This window comes from Pipistrellus hanaki (genome assembly GCF_964339955.1).
Source record: "Pipistrellus hanaki genome assembly, chromosome: 14".
NCBI classification, from domain to species: domain Eukaryota; kingdom Metazoa; phylum Chordata; class Mammalia; order Chiroptera; family Vespertilionidae; genus Pipistrellus; species Pipistrellus hanaki.
Window position 1 is genome coordinate 37,697,048 of NC_140516.1, and position 20,500 is coordinate 37,717,547.

The 20,500-nt window shown below is 36.5% G+C and overlaps 1 protein-coding gene across 3 annotated transcripts in view; it reads right to left on the reverse strand.

The window, feature by feature from the left end:
- Positions 1-1,147: 1,147 nt before the first annotated feature.
- The window catches only part of ERLIN1 (ER lipid raft associated 1), a 37,947-nt gene continuing 18,594 nt past the window's right edge, over positions 1,148-20,500 (reverse strand). For all 3 annotated transcript variants that reach the window (XM_084904106.1, XM_084904108.1, XM_084904107.1), the window contains 5 exons: positions 17,812-17,870; positions 14,977-15,068; positions 7,215-7,304; positions 6,131-6,210; positions 1,148-3,382 (listed from right to left, as the gene is read on the reverse strand). In XM_084904106.1, coding sequence (XP_084760232.1) covers positions 3,158-3,382; positions 6,131-6,210; positions 7,215-7,304; positions 14,977-15,068; positions 17,812-17,870 — 546 coding nt within the window. In that variant the 3' untranslated portion in view covers positions 1,148-3,157. The remainder of the gene's footprint in view (positions 3,383-6,130; positions 6,211-7,214; positions 7,305-14,976; positions 15,069-17,811; positions 17,871-20,500) is intronic.

Below are 20,500 nucleotides of genomic sequence, written 5' to 3' on the forward strand. Positions count from 1 at the left end.
GCTTCAACATATAAGCTTCAGGAGGACAGTTAATAGGCGGTGGGAAGTAGAGAAATGAATCAATAGGAAAAAAGAAAGGTACGAATTCCAAAGAGACATGATAAGGGAAACAAGCAAAATGTCATTCTGTGTGAGCAATGAATTACAGTATCTACAGCAGACCCCTGAACATGGGCTTGAGTTGCATGGGTCCACTTGCACATGGATTTTTCCCCCCAATAATTATTCTAACTGTATTTTCCTTTAAAAATATTTTTTATTGATTTCGGAGAGGAAAGGATAGGGAGAGAGATAGAAACATGAATGAGAGAGTCATTGATCGGCTGCCTCCTGCACTTCCCCTACTGAGGATCGAGCCTGTAACCTTGGCATATGCCCTTGACCAGAATCGAATCAGGAACCTTCAGTCCACAGGCCAATGCTTTATCCACTGAGCCAAACCAGCTAGGGCCCTTACAATTTTCTTAATGACATTTTCTTTTCTCTACCTTACCTTATTGTAGTAATAAGTAATACATATTAACAAACAAATATGTTAATCAACTGTTACCTGTAAGGCTTTTGGGAAGAGTAAATTATATGCAGAATTTTGACTTGCAGGGTTGCTCAAGGGCCAACTGTAGTTCTAAAGGCTTATTCAAAGACCAGAGACCAGGAGAAAGCAGAGAGGCTGGGCCAACTCATTGAGATTTTGCCATCGATCGGAACAAGTGGTAATCTTAAGGAGCAATTCAACAATATAACATACATATCAAATTGCATATATATCAACATATGTGTAACTCCATCTATTGAAAAAAATCCACATTATTAACTGGTACACCTAGTAAATTCCACGAGACAAGAAAAATGGAAACTGTTCTTTCAAAATTCTTATGCCAGGTACTAGCGATCACTTCATAAGTTATAGAAATGTCTACTCACTATTATATAGCTGAAATTAATATGTCACCTGTAATTAAAAATATTTTAAAATTATTTAACATTTCTCATACTAGGGAGGCAGTGTTCTGAGAGAGGTATAAGAAAAGCCTCTATGGTTAAGTAAAACTACTAAATAAAGGGCTACCTAGTGAAATGAGCAAGAAAGTTCTGGGAGCATATTAAGACAACAGAAAAGAATGGAGACATACGGAAAACACAAATCACTGATAGTAAAATAATTTTATTTAGTTTCTTTCTTTTTTTTTTTTTAAAAAGGTAGCATTTCACATATAAATTTAGACTCAAGATTACAGTATATATTTGCCAAAAGGAACATCCCTGAAGGAGGACTAGACTAGTGCTCGAGTGAGCACAGAGAAGCACGCTTCAAGTGGAAGTACTTTCTTTAAAACTTCACCATGTGATTTCCCTGCCCTCAACTCTGCCACCGCGGCTTGTGGCTTGTAAGATAACCCACATCCATCACTTTGGGGCAGCAACTTTTAGCTCCTGGGAATAGAAAACCTCTCTAGTAATGAAAGCACAAAAACCAATGATCCAAGTTTCCCACAACAATCATTATCTGCAGCAACAATATATGACAGGTGAAGAGTTTATTTTTAGTTCAAAAGTTCTTTGGAGGGCTAGAGAACACAAAATTCACTCAAAAAGAGAATGCATACAATGAGCAAAAATGAAAAAATGATTCTCTCCATATTACAAATGCTTTTATAGGGTAAGGCCCAAGGAAAAGACACACTCAAATCTGTGATTCCATTCCCACATAGAGTGTTTGGCACAACTCACAACTGTCATGAGACTGAGAGTCAGCTGAGAGGTTGCCGGAAGGATCCCAGGACGTTCTGTCTGGCTTGAACAAAGTCTACACAAAAGGTCTTAACAAGCTGCACATACTCAGGCCTAACTATGGGGCCCACTGTTTTCAGAAAGTTAATCTTTAAGGAAAAAAACGTCCAGGTGAAATGGGTCTCTTAGCCACAGATTAATCTGTCATCCTCTCACGGAAGATTAAACCACTGGCTGCCCAGGAAGTCAGTGGAATCCTAACCTCCTAGGGAAGGCGAAGCTGGAGAACAACTCTGATTTCAGCATCTCAGGGCCAATAGGGAAGGAGACAAAAATGACCAAGTTACTCTTTGTTCCACACTAAGTAGGCTCCTGATGAACAATATTGAGGAGAATAGTGTGCTAGTAACCATGGCAGCCTAGAATATAGCCTTTAGGCAGAGGTACTAGGGCAAATGAATGTACCCCAAATCCAGTTTAAAAACTTCCTGCAGTTATAATACAATACTGTGCAGTGAATAGCTAGGAATTGTATATGCTGCTCCTATTTCTGGTAAAGCCCTGTCTTGCTCTTGGCCAGCCAGAGCTGAGAGGTGACTTATAAGGAGTTGGCTGTGACAAGAAACCAAGTACCTTAGTCACACACAGCCTGAGGCAGTGACACAGACGGTCATTACTTAATGGAGGAGAATTCAGGTCCCCAGAACTTCGATTCAAAGCCAACGTTTCATCTCATCCAAAACTTTAAACCAAGCTCTATCTCTGAGCCTACTAATGCAATGAACTAGTGATTAGGAATCTCTACAAGGAATCTGGTTGAGTGGCAAGGTGCATGTCCCAGCAAGCCACCAACTTGACTGCAGGAAAACAAAAAGGTGCAAATTGAATCAAGTAAATGGTTGCTCAACTGGAAGATCATTTCCTGGGGAACTGCAGCAGCCTAGACGCTAATCACATGGATGTACACTGCAGACCCTAAAGCAAGCCTGGATCCCAGGTGTAGTGAGTCTTCTTTACACTTACCACATCCTGGCCGTCTTCTCTCTGGCCTTCTAGCTCTTGAGTGGCTGAGCACACATTTCCCCCGGGACCATGTAAACATTATTCAATAGATCTCAGCTTAGGAAAACACAGCTTGTTATGTATTTAGTGTTTAACATTCCAGTGCAGGCAGTATCTTAGCATTAGACTTTCCTTCTTTCATGAGTACCAGTTTAGCAAGGATCACACACAGCATACTTGATAAAACTGTGGCTGAAAAGACCATTTGGGTGCCAGATAGCTGGCTCTATCCTGGAATCAGCTGATAAGCCAGGACTACCACAGGAGAGGCAGAACACACGAGCACAGGGAGTCGCGTAACCATTATTCCCACAGAACCCCTTGGGCCACATCTTGTTATGGGAGAACGTTTCCACTTCTTGCATCAACCTATGCTCTCCTTCTTTTGGACAGAGCTCTCTCCAGAGGGTTCAGCAGCATCCTTAGAGAGGAGAGGAGAGCTTTTCCTTCCAGTCCTAACATCTGAATATTTCACAGCACAAGAGGCATCCACGAACATGCTTGGAATGTTGCTGCCAAAGTAGATCTTACTGTTAGAAGCGATGGCTTGGTACCTTCTGAGCTCCAGATACTCCGGGGTCAATTTGTGCTGTGTGGGGACAAACAGGAGCAGAGGCATGAGGACACTTGGGTGCAATATTCATTCCGCTATTTCCTTACACACATTTCCCTATTGCTCTACTCAAATCTGAATTGTTGCAATGACTCTCTCTCACTTTGAAGTGTGGCTATCACATTAATAGCTATATTCCAGACTTGAAGTTCCTTCAACAAGTTGTTATAATGTAGGAAAATCTGTTTATTTTTTAATTAAAAAAAAAAAAGGTTGGGATGATTTTGAGGAACAATGAATGATAACTAAGTAATGATGATAACATTTCCATAGTGACTTGTGACTGCTGAAGTACTTCCATATGTACTTTCTCATTTCATCCAGCTGAATCAACCTGGGATAGGTCTGGAATTTGTGCTGGCTCTCCTGATACATGAACAGGTCCATGGATGGGAGTGGCAGAGCTTCAAAGGAAGAGCCTGGGCTCAGAAACTTACATCAATCACCTGTGATTCTGGTTTTCTTGATCACATTTCAGAACTAGAAAATCTCTCAAGAAATCACCTGGTCTGGGCTCTTGCCTCTACCCAGAAACTGGATGTTTAATTGTCTGTGATGGACAGATGTTTGTCAATCATCAGGTTTCTCTCCCTGTCACAGTGTCTTGTTTAAATCGTGATGCTAAGACATATCCAATCACAATGTCTCTGGGTTTGATTAAAACTTATTCATTTCCAATGATCTTTAAAATATACTCCACAGCCTCTCAGAGCCTTCCCTAGTGATTCTCTCCTCATCTCAAGTCCCAGCCTGTCCTCCAGGCAAAAGCCCATCTTGTTTTTCACAGCCTCTGACGTCTTCCACTCCTGGACCTACACCTTTTCCAGCTGACTCATAGCCCCTGCTGAAACACTGCCATTAAATCTGCTCACCATGTATAAAAAAATTACTTCCTAAAGCCTTATTATTATAGGTCAATATCTGGATAGCATTTTTCAAAGTGACATAAAACTGCTTGCTGCCCTTTTGGCATAAGCTGATTTTACAACAAGATGTGGATATTTGTGCCTGGTCAGACTCTCCCATGATAGATTTGAAATGTTAATTTTGCAAACTCAAGTTTCTCATCTCGCCTTCATCTTGACCTAACTACATTCCGTTTCTATAGAGCTGTGTCCTCCAATATGTTAAGTGTATTTCTAAATTCATACTGAATTTCAAGTCTTATCATTTCTTCTGAATACAGATTATTTTGCTCTTTTCTAAATCAAAAGAGTTTAAGCTCTGTCTCTACCTTCAATCTTTACTGTAATCCTGGAAACTATATCCTACACTTTAGCAAACTCTGTCTCCATTCTTTCTGTCCAATCTACTCTACAACCAATAACCTTATAAACCTTGTTCATCTTCCCTTCTCAGAAAGCCATAGGGGTTCTTGCTGCCTCTTAATTAAATAATTCTTGTTAACGAGGCCTATAGTCTCTAGACCTAAACTTACCCTAGTCCATTCACAAAAATTGGTCACCCTACAGCACCCAACCTTCTTTCTCAAGTTATTACACATAAAATGCCTCATGACTAGAATATTTAAAAAGCCCAATAAATAAGCAATACTCAATTGGTAGCACTTGAAACACGTGTGTGGGGAAGGGGCATTGACTATTAAAATAATTGGCAAACACTAGTGACATTTAGTAGGCAAGGGCCTGGGGTGCAAAATAATGCATAAGATGATCTTCAACAATTAAGTAGTATCTCACTCCAAAATGCCAAGAATGTCTCTGATGAGAAACACTGCTTTAACAAGCTTACTCAAAAACCTACCTCGTCTGGGAAGCAATTCTAAGTAAACTTTACTCTTCTGTTCTTTTTGTCATTTCAGAAGCCCCTCAATTTTCTTGATTACTGAATTCTTATACAGCAGTACAAATGAATGGCCATATGGCAAGCATGTCAAACTCAAAAGACTAACGCGGGCCAAATAAACAAGGTTTAAGTTTGTGTGGGCCGCAAAAAACAAAAGCTTCAATTTTTATAGAAACATAAATTTCGATAGAGACATACTGAATACAAAGGACTAAAATAAATGAGTAACCGTTAACATAAAATAATAGAACATTTTAATAAAAAATTAATATTTTTCTTGAACATTAACTTACCAGACACTGAATAACTACATAAATTAAAAAGCATATCACAAACTTCTATTTTTCTTGTTTTCTGAAAGCGAACTATTTCCTGTTGCACACACCAAACAAGTCAGTTCAAGACTAATGACATGGGCTGCTAAAATATTTGCTGCTAGTATTAGTGGAGAGAAATGGTGCGCCTGTGTGTAAGGCATGTAAGGGAAATGAATTACTATGAACACGATTATAGTAATCAGTCAAGAGCGAACATAGTAGCTCATTGATAATTATATATAACAGGAAATTGTAAAAATTAAGTTATGAAATTTTTATTAAAACATTTCTTGCATATCATTATATTAGCTGGGCTGCAAAAATATTCGTTGTGGGTCACATGTGGCCCATGGGCTGCGAGTTTGACGTGCTTGCTATATGGCATGTATTTTTATATATCTGCTTGCCTTTGTCATAGCTCCCCATTTTTTATACGCAAATATACAAAATTCCCTGTCTATTGGCTGATTCTAGAGGGTGTGACAGTAACTACCCTTTCTTGACACTGGATAAAATCTTCTTTATCATATTAGAGCCCCCCACAAGAGAAACCAAAACCCCAAACTGTATTACTAGGAGAGTGGCACAGAGAGCCAATCACCTTGTTTGATGTGGCATATTTATGTGCAGCATAATATTCAGCATCTGCTTTTGCCTTTTCTCGGGCCAGGAAAGCAGCATCTAGCAAAACAACACAGGGTATTTAAAACAAAGGAAACTTGTGATCTATCTCCTCAGATGGGTAACAAGTTCAGACTCTACTTTAGGTAACAGTCCCTTTCTCCACTGCCTGATATTTTGATCACTTACTTTAAAAGCATATACCAGTAACAACTCTAGCAGTTTTCAAATCCCAGTCCTCAGCTTCTGAGGACTTATATGGGAATACTCTTGTCAATGATGAACAACTCCCAGCTCAGCTGAGCCCACTTCATTTTCCACCTAAAATTGCTTTCTTTCCTCCACCCCCATCACCCAAAGCATCACACCTCCCCCCCCTTTTTTTTTTCTTTTTCTCCACCAGGAGCGTAGAACCTTCTAATTCACTTTGAGGGGCACAGTCACAGCCCCCAAAGGCGACAAAATTCACTTGCTGTTAGCACCTGTTTCAACTCCCACCCCACTCTTAGCTTCAAGTGAAATAACTAAATCCAGACAGAAGAGCTCTGCTCTATTTACTGTATTTGATCCAAACAATAGAAAGCAGCAGTATATAAGCAGAAGAGGTTGAATGTTTGGTATTCAAGACTATGAGCTAAGAACAGCAACATCCCACTGTGAAATCAAGGAGTTTGAGAGCTCTGTGAAAACTGTGGCTTCCTTTTCCCCAGCTAATTTTATGTGTTTTTTTCATTGACAGGTAGGAAAGAAACTGGTTGTGCTGGGGTTTCTCATCATATACATTCTTTACAACCGATTATGGGTATTTATCATACTGCCTGAGAACAAAGTGGGAGCTAATAAGCCGTATTTTAAGTCGGAAAAGGAAAGGTTGAGTTAGCCAAAGTCACAGACCAAACCAAGAGCTAAGATATGTAATGGCAATTAAAAAAAAAATCTAGAATATCAAGTCAGTCACTTTCTACAGACTATTCCGTCTATGGCCTTCCCACCCACCACAGAGCCCCACCCCTGGGGCAGAGAGGCAGACTAGAATAGTCAGAGCCTCTTTTTTCTTGATGTACCTTCAATTTCAGAAATGCGTTTTTCAGTTTCTTTCTCCATCACCTTCTGCTGAAACCAAATTTTTGCCACTTGTGCAACCTTCTCTGCTTCTATAATCATACAAAAGAAGACAGATTCAAAAACATTTCCCTAGCTGCACAAGTACATAGAATCAACAGCACACAAATCTAACGTTTACTTACATAAGGTGTTATGGACTGTTTCATTAAGTTTATCTAACCACATAGCAAACAACTCGATGGAAAAAAGGGGAGTCTATTTCCTACTTTGCGGTTCTATTTTGACAGTGCTCATTTTGTGGGCAGGGGAATACAAAAGGTAATAGTTCCAGCCCTTCAAGGGATTAAATAGCAATGGTCCACACGCTAATGGGGGGAAAAGATACTTCATCATAGCCCTCAGAACAAAAACAGAGCAACAGAAATGCATGGCAGGGTAGGACAATTAATATAATGTGGCAGGAGAAAGAAAGTTAAGTTACACGAAGGAAGGCCTTCTAGAAGAAATCTTAAATAAAATAATGGACATGACCTAGGTGGACAAGGCAGAAGGTGTAAACAAAGAAGGTACGAATGAGCAAGTGAGAGGTATACAGAGTCAGCTGACAAGAGATACAACAAAAAATAAGAATAGAAAGAGGGCTAGAAGATACCTGTCTTGAGTGACAGCCTAAGGAATTTAGACTTTAATATGCTCAGGACCAACTGTTAAATTGCCATAAAGGAAATGACACGATGAAAATAATATCAGAGAAGGAATATTCTGACTGGCATGGAAGGTAAAAGGGAAGAAGGATAATTCATCTGAGAACGTAAAAGCAGTGCGGGAGTGAACACGTTAGCTGCAGCAGGCTGTCACAGGCGGGGAAAATAAGAAACCTTCTTAGTAAACCTCTGGGCCAATCAAAGGATCCAGGACCAAGGGAGAAAGACGCTAATTAAATTTTTATTTCAATCACTGCATCTCTTAAAGAACGTTCTCAATTCTCCTTCTCAAAGAAGGTGAATATTTTAACACATTTTTATGCACTTACCACAGGAAATGCATGTTTTTTTTCTTTCTAGAAGATAGTAGTCTTTTTCAACTACTCCAGGGCACATTTCCCTATCAGCCATAAAGCCAATTTATATCATACCATCCCAAAGATAGACTATATTCAACTGGGCTAGAAATTTAGTGATACGCAGAAACTCAAGATAAAGATTGAATAAAAGGTGGGGGGATCTGGCATCTGCAGCAAGAACCCCAAGACTGGTGTTTCAACAAAGGGCACTGCTGCCAGAACCCCAGTTAACACCGCTCTTTGATGTGTGTGGATGAAGCTATGAAGAGTATGTCTGAACTTCTAGTCTAGAAAAATGGTGAGTAAGTTAATGAGAAAAATCCTTCAGCTAACAACACCTTAAGGAGCAACTTTCAACCTTTTCATCTCATGGCACTCATAAACTCATTACTAAAATTCTGCAGCATACCAAAAACGATATTTTTTGTCAATCTGACAAAAATAGGGTATACTATTGATTCATTCACATTAGACAACTATTGTGTTCACTGTTGTGATTTTTTTATTTGACAATCTAAGGGACAGAGGTCAGTGCCCTGACTAAATAGTCAGGTATTAAAAATTCTTACAGCTCACCAGGGTTCCTGCCTCGGCACACTGGTTGAAAATAACTGCTTTAAAGTGCTAGGTAAAATTCAACAAATTTGTTTTTTAATGGATGACTGAGATTCTAAGAAAAAATTTGTTTTTTAAACCAGGGCTGAGATTCTAAGAAAAAAATGGGAGCTCTTCAAGAGACATAAACAAAGGGAGAGATGAGTCTGTACAGTGACAGCCCCAGGGTGGTTATCAGACAAGTAAGGGAGAAGAACTTGGGTTATTGCTCAGGCAAGGCCAGAAGATGAGGCCTTGAGATGTTGGAACTGAGACTCCTGTATACAACAGAGAGACAGCTACAGAACTGCAACTCCAATGAGACTAAAAAACTCTATCTTGCCCGACCAGTATGGCTCAGTGATTGATCATCAACCTATGAATCAGGAAGTCATGGTTCAATTCACAGTCAGGGCACATACCCGGGTTGCATGCTCAGTCCCCAAGTAGGGGGAGTGCAGGAGGCCGCCAATCATTGATTCTCTCTCATCACTCATGTTTCTATGTTTCTCTTCCTTCCTCTCTGAAATCAATAAAACTATAATAAATAAAGAAATTAATTAGTAAAAACTCTTTCTACTAGTCTAGTGAGAAGTAAGCTTTTCTCTACCTGGACACATCATAGTGAAACTGGAGAATTCCCAAAGACAAAGAGAAAAATCTTAGAAGTAAAAAGAAAAGAGGCAAAACAAAAATAAAATAATTCCACCAAAGTAACAAAGAATAATAACTGAGTTTAGAATTATAGGCTAAATTATCATTCAAGAATGAAACAAAGGCATTTCAGACCAAGGAAGATTGAGTAAGTTTCCACTCTAAGCCTTCATTGAAAAAAACTAGCAGGGGGAAAGAAAAAAAAAAAAATGAATTGCCCAAAACAATGGAGAAGAAAAAAAATACATAATACATGTAAATTGAAATATTTACGTAAGAATCAATGATGATGATAGTTAATGGGGGAATAAAAACAACATGACACTAAAATACTAGACAACAGTAATATAAAAAATTGGAGGACAGTGATAAGAATTAAAGTATTCTAAGGTCTTATTCAAGAAGAGAATAGAATAACTTTAGACTTTGTCAAGTCAGGTATACTTGTTAACATTTTACAGGTCATGACTAGTTATAATTCTAAAAACTAAATGTAAAACTTCCAATCAAGTAAAAGAATAAAGAAAATCCAATCAATTCAATATCCATCAGAAAAGAGGGGGAAAATAAGTAGAGAAAAAGATGCATGATAAATAGCACAAAATTAAATAATATAAACAAACCCAAACATAGCAGTAACCACAATAAATATAAAAAGACTAAACTCACCAGTTAAAAGACAGATTCTCACATTGGATAAGATAACAAAATCCAGCTATATGCTGTTTACAAGAGACACACCTAAAACATAATGACATAGAAAAGTTGAAAGTAAAAGGATGCGAAAAGATACAACAAGAAAATAACTAATCAAGAGAAATCTGCTATAGCTATGTTATCAGAAAATAGGCCTTAAGCCAAAAACATGTTTGGGATAAAGAGGGTTACTACATAATGGGTGCAATTTTCCTAGGAGATATAGCAATCTAAACCTGAATGCTCTTAATGATATAGCCCCAAAACACATAAAGAAAAAAATTGTAAGTTAACAAATCCATAGTCATAGTGGGATTTAACACACCTTTCTCAGTAACTGATAGCTCAAGGAGGGAAAAATTGGAAGAATACAGCCTCACCTAATGGTTATACAGAGAAATCTGCATCCACCATATAGAGAATGTACATTTAATCTTGTAAGCAGGCAGAACATTTACCAAAAAAGGACCATGTATTGATAGGCCACAAAGCAAATTTCAACAAATACTTAAGAATTCTTATAACAGATGATATTTTCTGACTACTGGAAATCAACAAATTGAAAAGGTAGCCCCCTGAAAACCCTCTTAATAATTCACCAAGCAAAGAAATCCTAATGAAAATGTTTTGTTTTTTTTAAAATTAAAACTGAAAATCAGTAATAAACTACATTTCAAAATTTGAGGTATACCTAAAGCAGAATTTAGAAAACATGTAATCTTACATATTTTCATTAGAAAATACTGAAAACTAAATAATTAAGTAACTTAGTAAGTTAGAAAAGAACCAATAAGCTCAAAAAAGTATTAGGAAAGAAATAATAAAACTAAGTGTGATATTATTTTTTAAAAAGTGACAATAGAATCAACCAAAGTAAAATCCAGTTCTTTGAAAAGATGAGTAAAATAATGCAGACCTCTGGCAAAATTGATTCAGGAAAAAAAAAAAAAAAAAAAAAGGGCAAAGCATATCAATTTGGTAGAGGGTTTTAAAAATCAAAAAAGAATTCTACAAATTTATGTCCCCAAATTTGAAATAGCAGATGAACTAGACAATTTTCTAGAAAAATATAACTACCAGAACTCAAAAAAAACCCCCAAATATCTAAGTAGAACTATATGCATTAAAGAAATTAAAACAGTAAGTTAACTATTACCACAAAAAACCAAGCATATAAAACAAACAAACAAACAACCACAAATCCCACTGGACCAAGATGGCTTTTACAAGTGAGTTCCACCAAATCTACAAAGAAGAGATAATATGTAGTTTACACAAAATGTTTTAGCAAAGAAAAAATGCTCTGCATCTCATTTTGAGGCTAATGTATCCATGATACAAAAACAAAACAAAACCTGACATTAAGAATAGAAGGAAAAAATACATAAGCTGATCTCATTTATTAAAATAAAAACATTTTACAGAAATAACCAGCAAACCACATAGAGAAATGTATTGGAGTGAACCTCCTACATTATGACCAAGTGGGTTTATTCTAGGAAGACAAAATAATCCAGTAATAGAAAATCTATTACTATTGATATAATTCACCATGTTAACAGCTTTAAAAAGAAAAAATACATGGTCATTTCAACAGATACATAAAAATTTTAAAAGTTTTAACAGCCATTCATGAAAAAATCTCTTGGCAAGTAAGAGGCAGAAGGAAACTTCACTAACCCAATAAAAGTTAAGTACAGCCAACATCATTGGGACTATGTAAAGTTAGGAACAAGACAAGAATGCTCATTACCATATTTCTTTTCAACAAGGCATAGCCTAAAGCAGGAAGATTGAACTAAAAAATGTGGGACTACAAAGGAAAAAACAGAACTGATTTGTAGACAGTATGATTGCTTACATGGGAATTCCAAGACTATTAGAAATATCATTTTGAACAAGATTGCTAAGTGAAAAAACAACAGCATACCTATACAAAAGCAAAAAACTTAGAAAAAGTACCTTCAAAAAAACATTTATAAATAGCAAAAAAGTTAACACATAGAAATAAATCTCTAACAAAGAATATGAAAGAACTTTAAGAAGAAAATGACAGTTCTTGGAAGACATATCTCATAAATGGAGAAATACAACAGATTTATAAGACTCAATATCATAAATATTATAATTCCCTATAAAATGACATATACAAGTAATACAATTCCAATCAAAACCCCAGTACTGTATTTTACAGAACTTGAGGCACTGGTTCTAAAATGTATATGGAGGAATAAAGGGCCTGCGATAGTTTTCAAGCCAATTTTAGGAATAGTTAGGGACAGTTAAGAGAAATGGTTAAGGAGAAACTTGCTCTCCCAGATAGAAAGACTTAACATAAAATTTACAATATTTAAAACAGGGTAATATTGGAGAAAGCTAGACCAAGAAATTAAAACAAAATATAGACTCAAGCAACAGAACAAACCATATATAGAATCTTGTATGACCAATGTGGCATTAGAAACAAGTAGAGGAAATAATGAACTGTTTAAGTCCGAAGCCAATTGGTTTGCCATTTGAAAAAAATAAACTTGAGTTCCTATGTCACACTAAAAACTAAAATAAATTCCAAAGAGATTCAAGATGAATATGAATATGAAATATGAAAAGCAAAACTACAGACTTTTAGAATAAAATCATTATTTGGGGGCCAAGAAAGAATTCCTAAGCAAGATGGGAAAAGCACAAACCAGAAAGGGAAAAAATTGATGAATCCAACTAGTTGAAAATTAAATATATATGTATGTCAAAAACATAAAGTTCAAAGACAAACCACAAATTGAGAGAAGATAACTTCAGTGTATAAACATGGGAAAGGATTAAAATCAAGAAGATATAAAGAACTTCTACAAGTCAGTTCAAAAAACGTAATCAAATAATGGACTAATGATATTAACATGCAATTCACATACTACAAAAAAAGGGAAACCTAAATGATCAATAACAAACAACATTTAACTTTATAGTATTGAGGGAAATTCAACTGAAATGATGTGATACAATGTCTGCCATCAAACTGGCATAAATTTTTTAAAGTTTGGTAACTCCAAGAGTTGAGGAGGATGTGCAGAAATGAGATTCAATATGGCAACACATATACTGGAACTCAAATACTGCTGAACAGAAGGTGGAATGGAAAAACCACTTTGGAGAGCGACTTGGCAATAGATTATAAATTAGAAGATTTATATACCCTGTGACCCAGCAATTCTGCTTCGAGATATGTATTTAAGAAGAATCTGTGGTAAAGCACACTTCTTTTGGGGTATTTCAACCTGTCAGGAATCAATATTTTATTAAATTATAAAAAACTGAAGTACTAAGAAAAATATTCAAAACAAAAGCACAAGCTCAAGTTTTTATTTAGATTTAACAGACATAAAGAAAGCTGAAGGAATTTTTAAACACCCATTCTCCATTTCTGTACCCCTCCCACTGTGGATCAGAAACAAAAAGCCGGTCACAGGGCACTAATCCACACTACATGTTGAATAACACTACTCTAGGAAAATGCTTGCATGTGTTCACAGAAACCTGGATAAGGGCATTACTGCAGCACTTTTTGCAATAAGAAAAAACTAGAAACTACCTAACTATTCATTAGTGATCTATCAGAATAAATCAAGGGTTACTCATGAAAATACTCAGTAATTAAAAACGAAGTAGATCATGTATCAATATGAATAAAACTCAAATAATGTTGGTTTAAAAAGGCAAGTTGAGGCCCTGGACAGTTTTGTTCAATGGTTAGAGTGCGGGCCCCAGGACTGAAGGGTCATGGGTTCAATTCCAGTCAAGGGTGCATACCTTGGTTGCAGGCTCGATCCTGGCCCCGGATGGGTATGTGTGGGAGGCAGCCGGTCTCTTATATCCATGTTTCTCTCTCTCCCCTCATCCCTTCCACTCTCTAAAAGTCAAGGTAAGAATTAACAACAACAACAAAAACCAAGTTATGAAATAAGAGGTAGAATCTGATAGCATTTTTGTAGTTTAAAAAAATCTGTGAATTATCACATTCTTTCAGTGAAAGTATAAAAATATGGGTAGAAAGATATACATCAACTTCAGAATACAAGCTACTCTGTGAAGACGGGTCAAAAAGTAAGACCAGGGAAGGGTATACAGGAGGCTTCAAACAGATATATAATTTTCTTATATAGCCTTCACTATATTGTTCTCTGTATATTCTGCATATTTGAAATATTCACTGAAAAGCTCCTTAAGCTTTCAGCATTCAAGGAACAAACAACTGGGGGCCAAAATGGCAATTTAATATACAGTACCCTGCAGTATTAGGGAAGTCACTGGTTCCTGTAAGCAATCTTGCTGGTTTCAGAGGTGGTATTATTCATCTATCCAGATAAAACTAGTTGGATAGTTTTGCAAACAGCAAGGATACATACTATAATCTTGCGCTTTTGCCCAAAACTTCTCTCTCCTAAATCTGTACAAACAAAAATCGTATTCCACAGAGGCTAGAGCTGCCCCAAATCCTGTCTACTTTCCCTGTCCTTGAAGAAGTCAACAGTCATGGCACCAATGACGTGGTGGAGAGCCAAAGAACTTTATTACGTACTGGCCTCACCTTCTTTTAAAGGCTTCAGAAAACCTGACGGTATAAAGAAGTTTCCAGAATTCTAAACTATGTGTGATTCAATCTTATTTGAGTCCCATCAATATCTAATATGAAGCTGACAAAGAACAGGACAAACTCACAACACAGAGACAGCCATTTCAGAAAGAAATCCAAATACCTATAATAGCCTTTTTCCGCTCTGTCTCAGCTTCTTTCTCCACCACCTTTTGTTTCTGGGTAGCTATAAGAAGTTTTGTCTTCTCAGCCTCCCTGTGGACAAAATATTATAAACATTAGAAATGACATGCAGTCACAGGAAGTAATTCTGATTCTATAGTGGATCAGAGAACCATCTTCAACAAGAAGTTTTTGAATCATTAAGATAGGCAAAGAGAGGTGTTACCCTATTTTATATACAATGAACCTAAGGTTGAAATGTTAAATGATTTGCCCAAAGTTACCTAGAGATAGGAATCAAATTTAGCACCTTTGAATTTTAATTAGACTTTTCCCTCTAACTATATGATGGAAAGGCCTGTGGATTGGAAGTATATGGAGAATATAAATGCTCCTTTGCTGTTAGGCTCCTTCTAGCCCACACAGCATCTTTGGGACAATTAGCAAAAGGCACCAACTTCTGGGTAGATGCAGTCCTTAGGTGCATGGTTTTGCAAGCAGAACAGGGCTGGATTTCAGTCCCTCTTCAGACAGACACCCTTGTGTAGTGGCCTTATTTGCTGTATAAAAGATAAAACTAGATGGCAGTTTACTAGGTGGTGAACCGGGGCTCAAGGTAAGAAAACTTTTTCTAAGAATCTGAGTTTTCTAATAATAGAAATGGCTGATCTATCAGTAAAAGGATGTACAAGCGGAAATTGGGTGACCACATAGCAAGAAGATATTTTAAAAATTACTATTAAGTGAGTGGTTAGCTTGGATGATCTCAAGATGGCTTTAATTCTAAAAATACAATAGTCTATAAAATTAGGAGAGATCCAGAATTATCTGAAAAGTAACTCCAACGATTTCCCCAAAACATTTACCCAAAGCTCTTGCCTTTCCTCCTGCCAACACTAATAAAAACATCAAATGGCATACTGAATACTATGAGGAATCTGAGAGCAGAGAACACATAGTATTCATCTTTCCATCACCAGAAGCCACCATATTGAAAGCCTAACACCATACTCAGCCTTCAATAAATATCTTTTCTATTAATGGATCAGACCCATGATCTATTCAGCCCCGCACAAGTTTGTTTGTGTGTGTTTTTCTAAAAGTTATTTTTGTTAATTTCAGAGAGGAAGGGCGAGGGAGAAAAAGACAGAAACATCAACGATGAGAGAGAATCATTGATCAGCTGCCTCCTGAGCCAGCAGCACGGGCATGGGCCCCGACTGGGAATTGAACCATGACCTCCTTGTTCGCAGGTTGGTGCTCAACCACTGAGCACACCGGCCCGGCAATGCTTTACAGTTTTTAAAAAGGGTTCCTTTTCTACAATGAAAAAAGGGAAAATAAAACTCTGCATAATAAAAGATAGACTGGGAACAACAAGACTGTATGTCACTCAATAAAGTATTAGTATTATTACATGTTGGATCCCTTGTATTTACACATCTGTTGTATTCCTTTTACAAAGTTACTTTTCCAGCATTGCATATTTTTCCTCTTAACATGTCAGCCAAATTTTCTAGACTTTGTTTCTTCTACTCAGTACTGTCATATGAGAATAATATTGCCATTTTGACTATGGTAGGTATTCCCCTAAAAAGAATCTTCTAAAAACACTTAGAAAATAATTTCATGTCAAGCAAGTAACTTCTCATATCCAGTCAGCACTGGACACATAAAAAAGAAAATAGTACTCAGGAGTCAACTCAGGAAAAGCTTCCCCAGGGGCAAATTGTAAAGACTCAAGTCTGACTTTAGATACACAACCACATACAAACCAAACCTTATACCAAGAAGTCTGTTCTTACCATTATAACACAGTAACAAAACGTAGGCTCTCTCTTCAACCTTAATAGCTAGAACTCTTTTTCTCTCCTATTAATATTTAATTCAAGGTATTATTCACAACACAAGTATAGCTCCTTAGGCTACCAACCATAGTTCTACAGCCATCTGCACCCTTAGTCACTGAAGCTGCTCCTGAAATGGCCATAGGGAGCAAACTAGTAAAAGTCTAGTGGGAATTAGGTCACTAGAATAGGCAATACAGTAGAACCTTGGTTCTGGAACTTAATTCCTCCCAGAAGGCTGTTCGAGAAGAGATTTATTAGAGAACCAAAATATTTTTTACCATTAGAAATAATGTAAATTGATTAATCCATTCCAGACCCTCAATGATTCTGTTTTAATCTTTGTTACAACATATAGTACATGTCTAAGTTACTGTTTAAGCTATCAAGAAATACTATAAAAACAAAAAGAATATGAAATGTAAATGAAAATTTAGCAGAAATGAAATAAAATATACAGATCAGACATGCAAACATTTCTATCATGCTTTACAATTATGTCTTTTTAAAACTCTATCGTGTTCTTACAACTTTCCTTCCACTTTGCTGCTATCACTAAATTTCTTAGGGGCCATGGTGACTTACTGTATGTGTTTAATAATAATAAACGGCCAAAAAGCAAAGCACATGAAAATATTCACAGCACAATTTCCTGAGATGTTAGCAGGAGGTTCAGCGGTAAAATGACTCAAACTTACACATTCTCTCCTTTATTGCCTGAGAGATAAGTAACTGATCATGAAAGGGTTGTTGGGTCGAGAACCCAAGTTTTGTTTGACAGCTGAGACATTTTTTGTGAACAAAAATTGTTCGAGATGGGAGATGTTCAAGAACCGAGGTTTGACTGTATTACTAGAATTAAAGTATGGAATACAAACACAAAACACACTCCAGAGTGTAATATCTCACACAGACATTTCCTTTAGACTGGCATATTAATATGTAGACAGCCCTAAATAAAATATCGGGATCCCATGCACATTACTCACATTAACTCAAAATTTCTTCTTATGGCTTCTGGGATTTTGGGTTTTGTAACACGCACAGCCTAAAAAATAAAAGTGAAAAAGCCAAAATATATTTGAAAAATAAATCTTCAAACTAAATCTTCTATAGAAGAGCTCCTCAAGTGAAACTAACAAAACAACTATGACATGGCTAGCTGCCTACTAACACCCGTGGGGATACCATGAGAAAAAAATCTACTTTTCGGCCATCACACCAATAATCAAGGATAAGCAAAAAAAAGCCTGACTACAAGAAAAACCATTCTACCAGTTGAGGAAACAAGTTCTCTCTTAAAAGACTTTTCACAAAGCTCTTTAGTTAGATATTTTGATTCCTTTACCAATTTGCAAACCAAAGAAATAAAAGACAGGTAAAATTCCCAGATTTAAATTGTTAAGTAGAAAACAAATATGAAAACAAAAAACCCAGGTGGGTACATGCAACTTAACAAAGTGAGTAAATGAATTTACCACTTTATAAACCAGCAATCACTCAGTACTGGCTATAAACCAACAGTCAAAGAGAGAAGGAAAAGAAATACCAATTAATAGCTTATATTCTTTCTAGAATCTCACTTAGAACAAAGTCTATTTGCCTTTGTAGACAATGTTTGTTAGAAAATTTGTTTTCCTAATCAGTGTACTTAGACATACTTGGAAAGAATAGTTTTTGAAGGCTGACTTTTCTACATGTATGACTTGATCTCTCACAACATTTTGGTTTTACTAGTTAAATAGCTCTCACTCCCTCCTAGCAAGCATACACAAAACACTTTGCTGATCTGAAAGTTAATTTTCCTCTGAAAACTGGTTAAACTTTTATTTAAAAAAAAAAACACAAACAAACTGATTTTTAGAAAGAGAGGGAGAAGGGGAGAGAAACATTAATGTGAGAGCCAAACATCAGTCTGCTCCATCCTGCACGTTCCCTACTGGGGATCAAGTTGGAAACCCAGGCATGTGCAAGAATCAAACCTGCAATCTTTCAGTGCATGGGACAATGCCCAACCAGCTGAGCCACATTGGCTAGGGCTCCTTTTCCCCTCCCCTTCCCTTTTCTTCTCTTCCTCCCCTTCTCTTCCCTTCCTTTTCTTCCTTCCTCATTCATTCATTCATTCATTCATTTGACTAAACTTTTAAGCAACAAAGACTTTAAACACATGCCCTTCTTTTAAGGCATTTGAAAAAAAATTTTTTTTACAATGTTTAAGCAACATAGCCTTCCTTACGTGAAAGTGAACAGTCAAATCTGCACATAATTTTGAGGACTATCATAACTTATTATAAAAATTAGAGTGAAATGGCTTAAGAAACTGGGGACTGTGGTGAAAACACTCATTATCAGCTGAAGGTGAGGCATGTAAGACCATAAGAACAATTCCTGAAGATAACCAGAATACAAAAATTCAGAATTGGTGAGAGATGCCATGTGACTATCAGAAACACTGATGATTTCCAATACATTTTAATATGTTTCAAAGAAAAGCATTGTCATATTGTATTTAAGAGATTAGCCATTTATCTTTTTAGTCTTATAAAAAGAAGCATAAAATAGAACTGTTTTCTATAGATTTTTATCTTGCTATACGAGGCTGAAGAACATACATGTTTGCCAATCTTGGGAAACCTTATCATTTTCAAATATGTGAAATTATAAAGACTTGTAATAGATACCATGAATAAGTTGCATTATGACATTTAAGAGAGAGAAAAAAAAAAAATCCCTAACTGGTTTGAGAGAGCGTCCGCCTGCGGACTGAAGGGTCCCAATTCAATCTGGTCAAGGGCTTGATTGCCAGTAGGAGGCGTGCACAAGATAGCAGATCAATGATTCTCATCATTGATGTTTCTACCTCTCTTTCCCTCTCCCTCTCTGAAATAAAACGCGCGCGCGCGCGCGCACACACACACACACACACACACACACACACACACACATATATATCCAAAAACACTGACCAAAATAAACATACACATGAAGTAAGGAAAAGCAACCCCACAAACTGATGAAATAAATTTATCTGTTGAAACTGACCCCTGCATTATAAGCATGTATTTTAAACCAAAAGTCAGCATATAATATAGTCACATCACTAAATGAATATCAAGAATGTTATTTTCACTACCCTAATTTGCCATAGTACTTGTTCAAGAAAAATGAGAAGGGAAAAATTAAAATAGTGATTGTTACAGGGAATAATTCATTTAATAAACAAGGCAAGACTGCTCTCATGAAATTTAAAATTTGAGGAGAAAACACATCAGACAACAACAAAAAGCAAATAAATGAACAAGAGAATTTCAGATAGTTAGAATATTATGTAAAGAATTAAAATAGGATGATTTGGGGACTGAGAAATATTAGATTGTGAAAGGCAAAATCAAGATTTTTTTTTGCATAATTATGTAACTAAAAACATCTAAGGAAATTGTCATATTACAGCGGGGAGGGTAGGGAGATATGGGAGAGATAAGAGATCAACGAAGGACTTGTATGCATGCTTATAAACATAACCAATGGACGCAAAACTCTAAGGAGGGAGGGCATGTATGGAAGTAGGAGGGGGGCAATGGTAAGATATGTATACATATAATACCTTAATAAGAGAAAAAAGAAAAAAAAAGATCTAAGGAAACTCATAAAGTTTCAGTCAAGCAAGATTAATAGTTC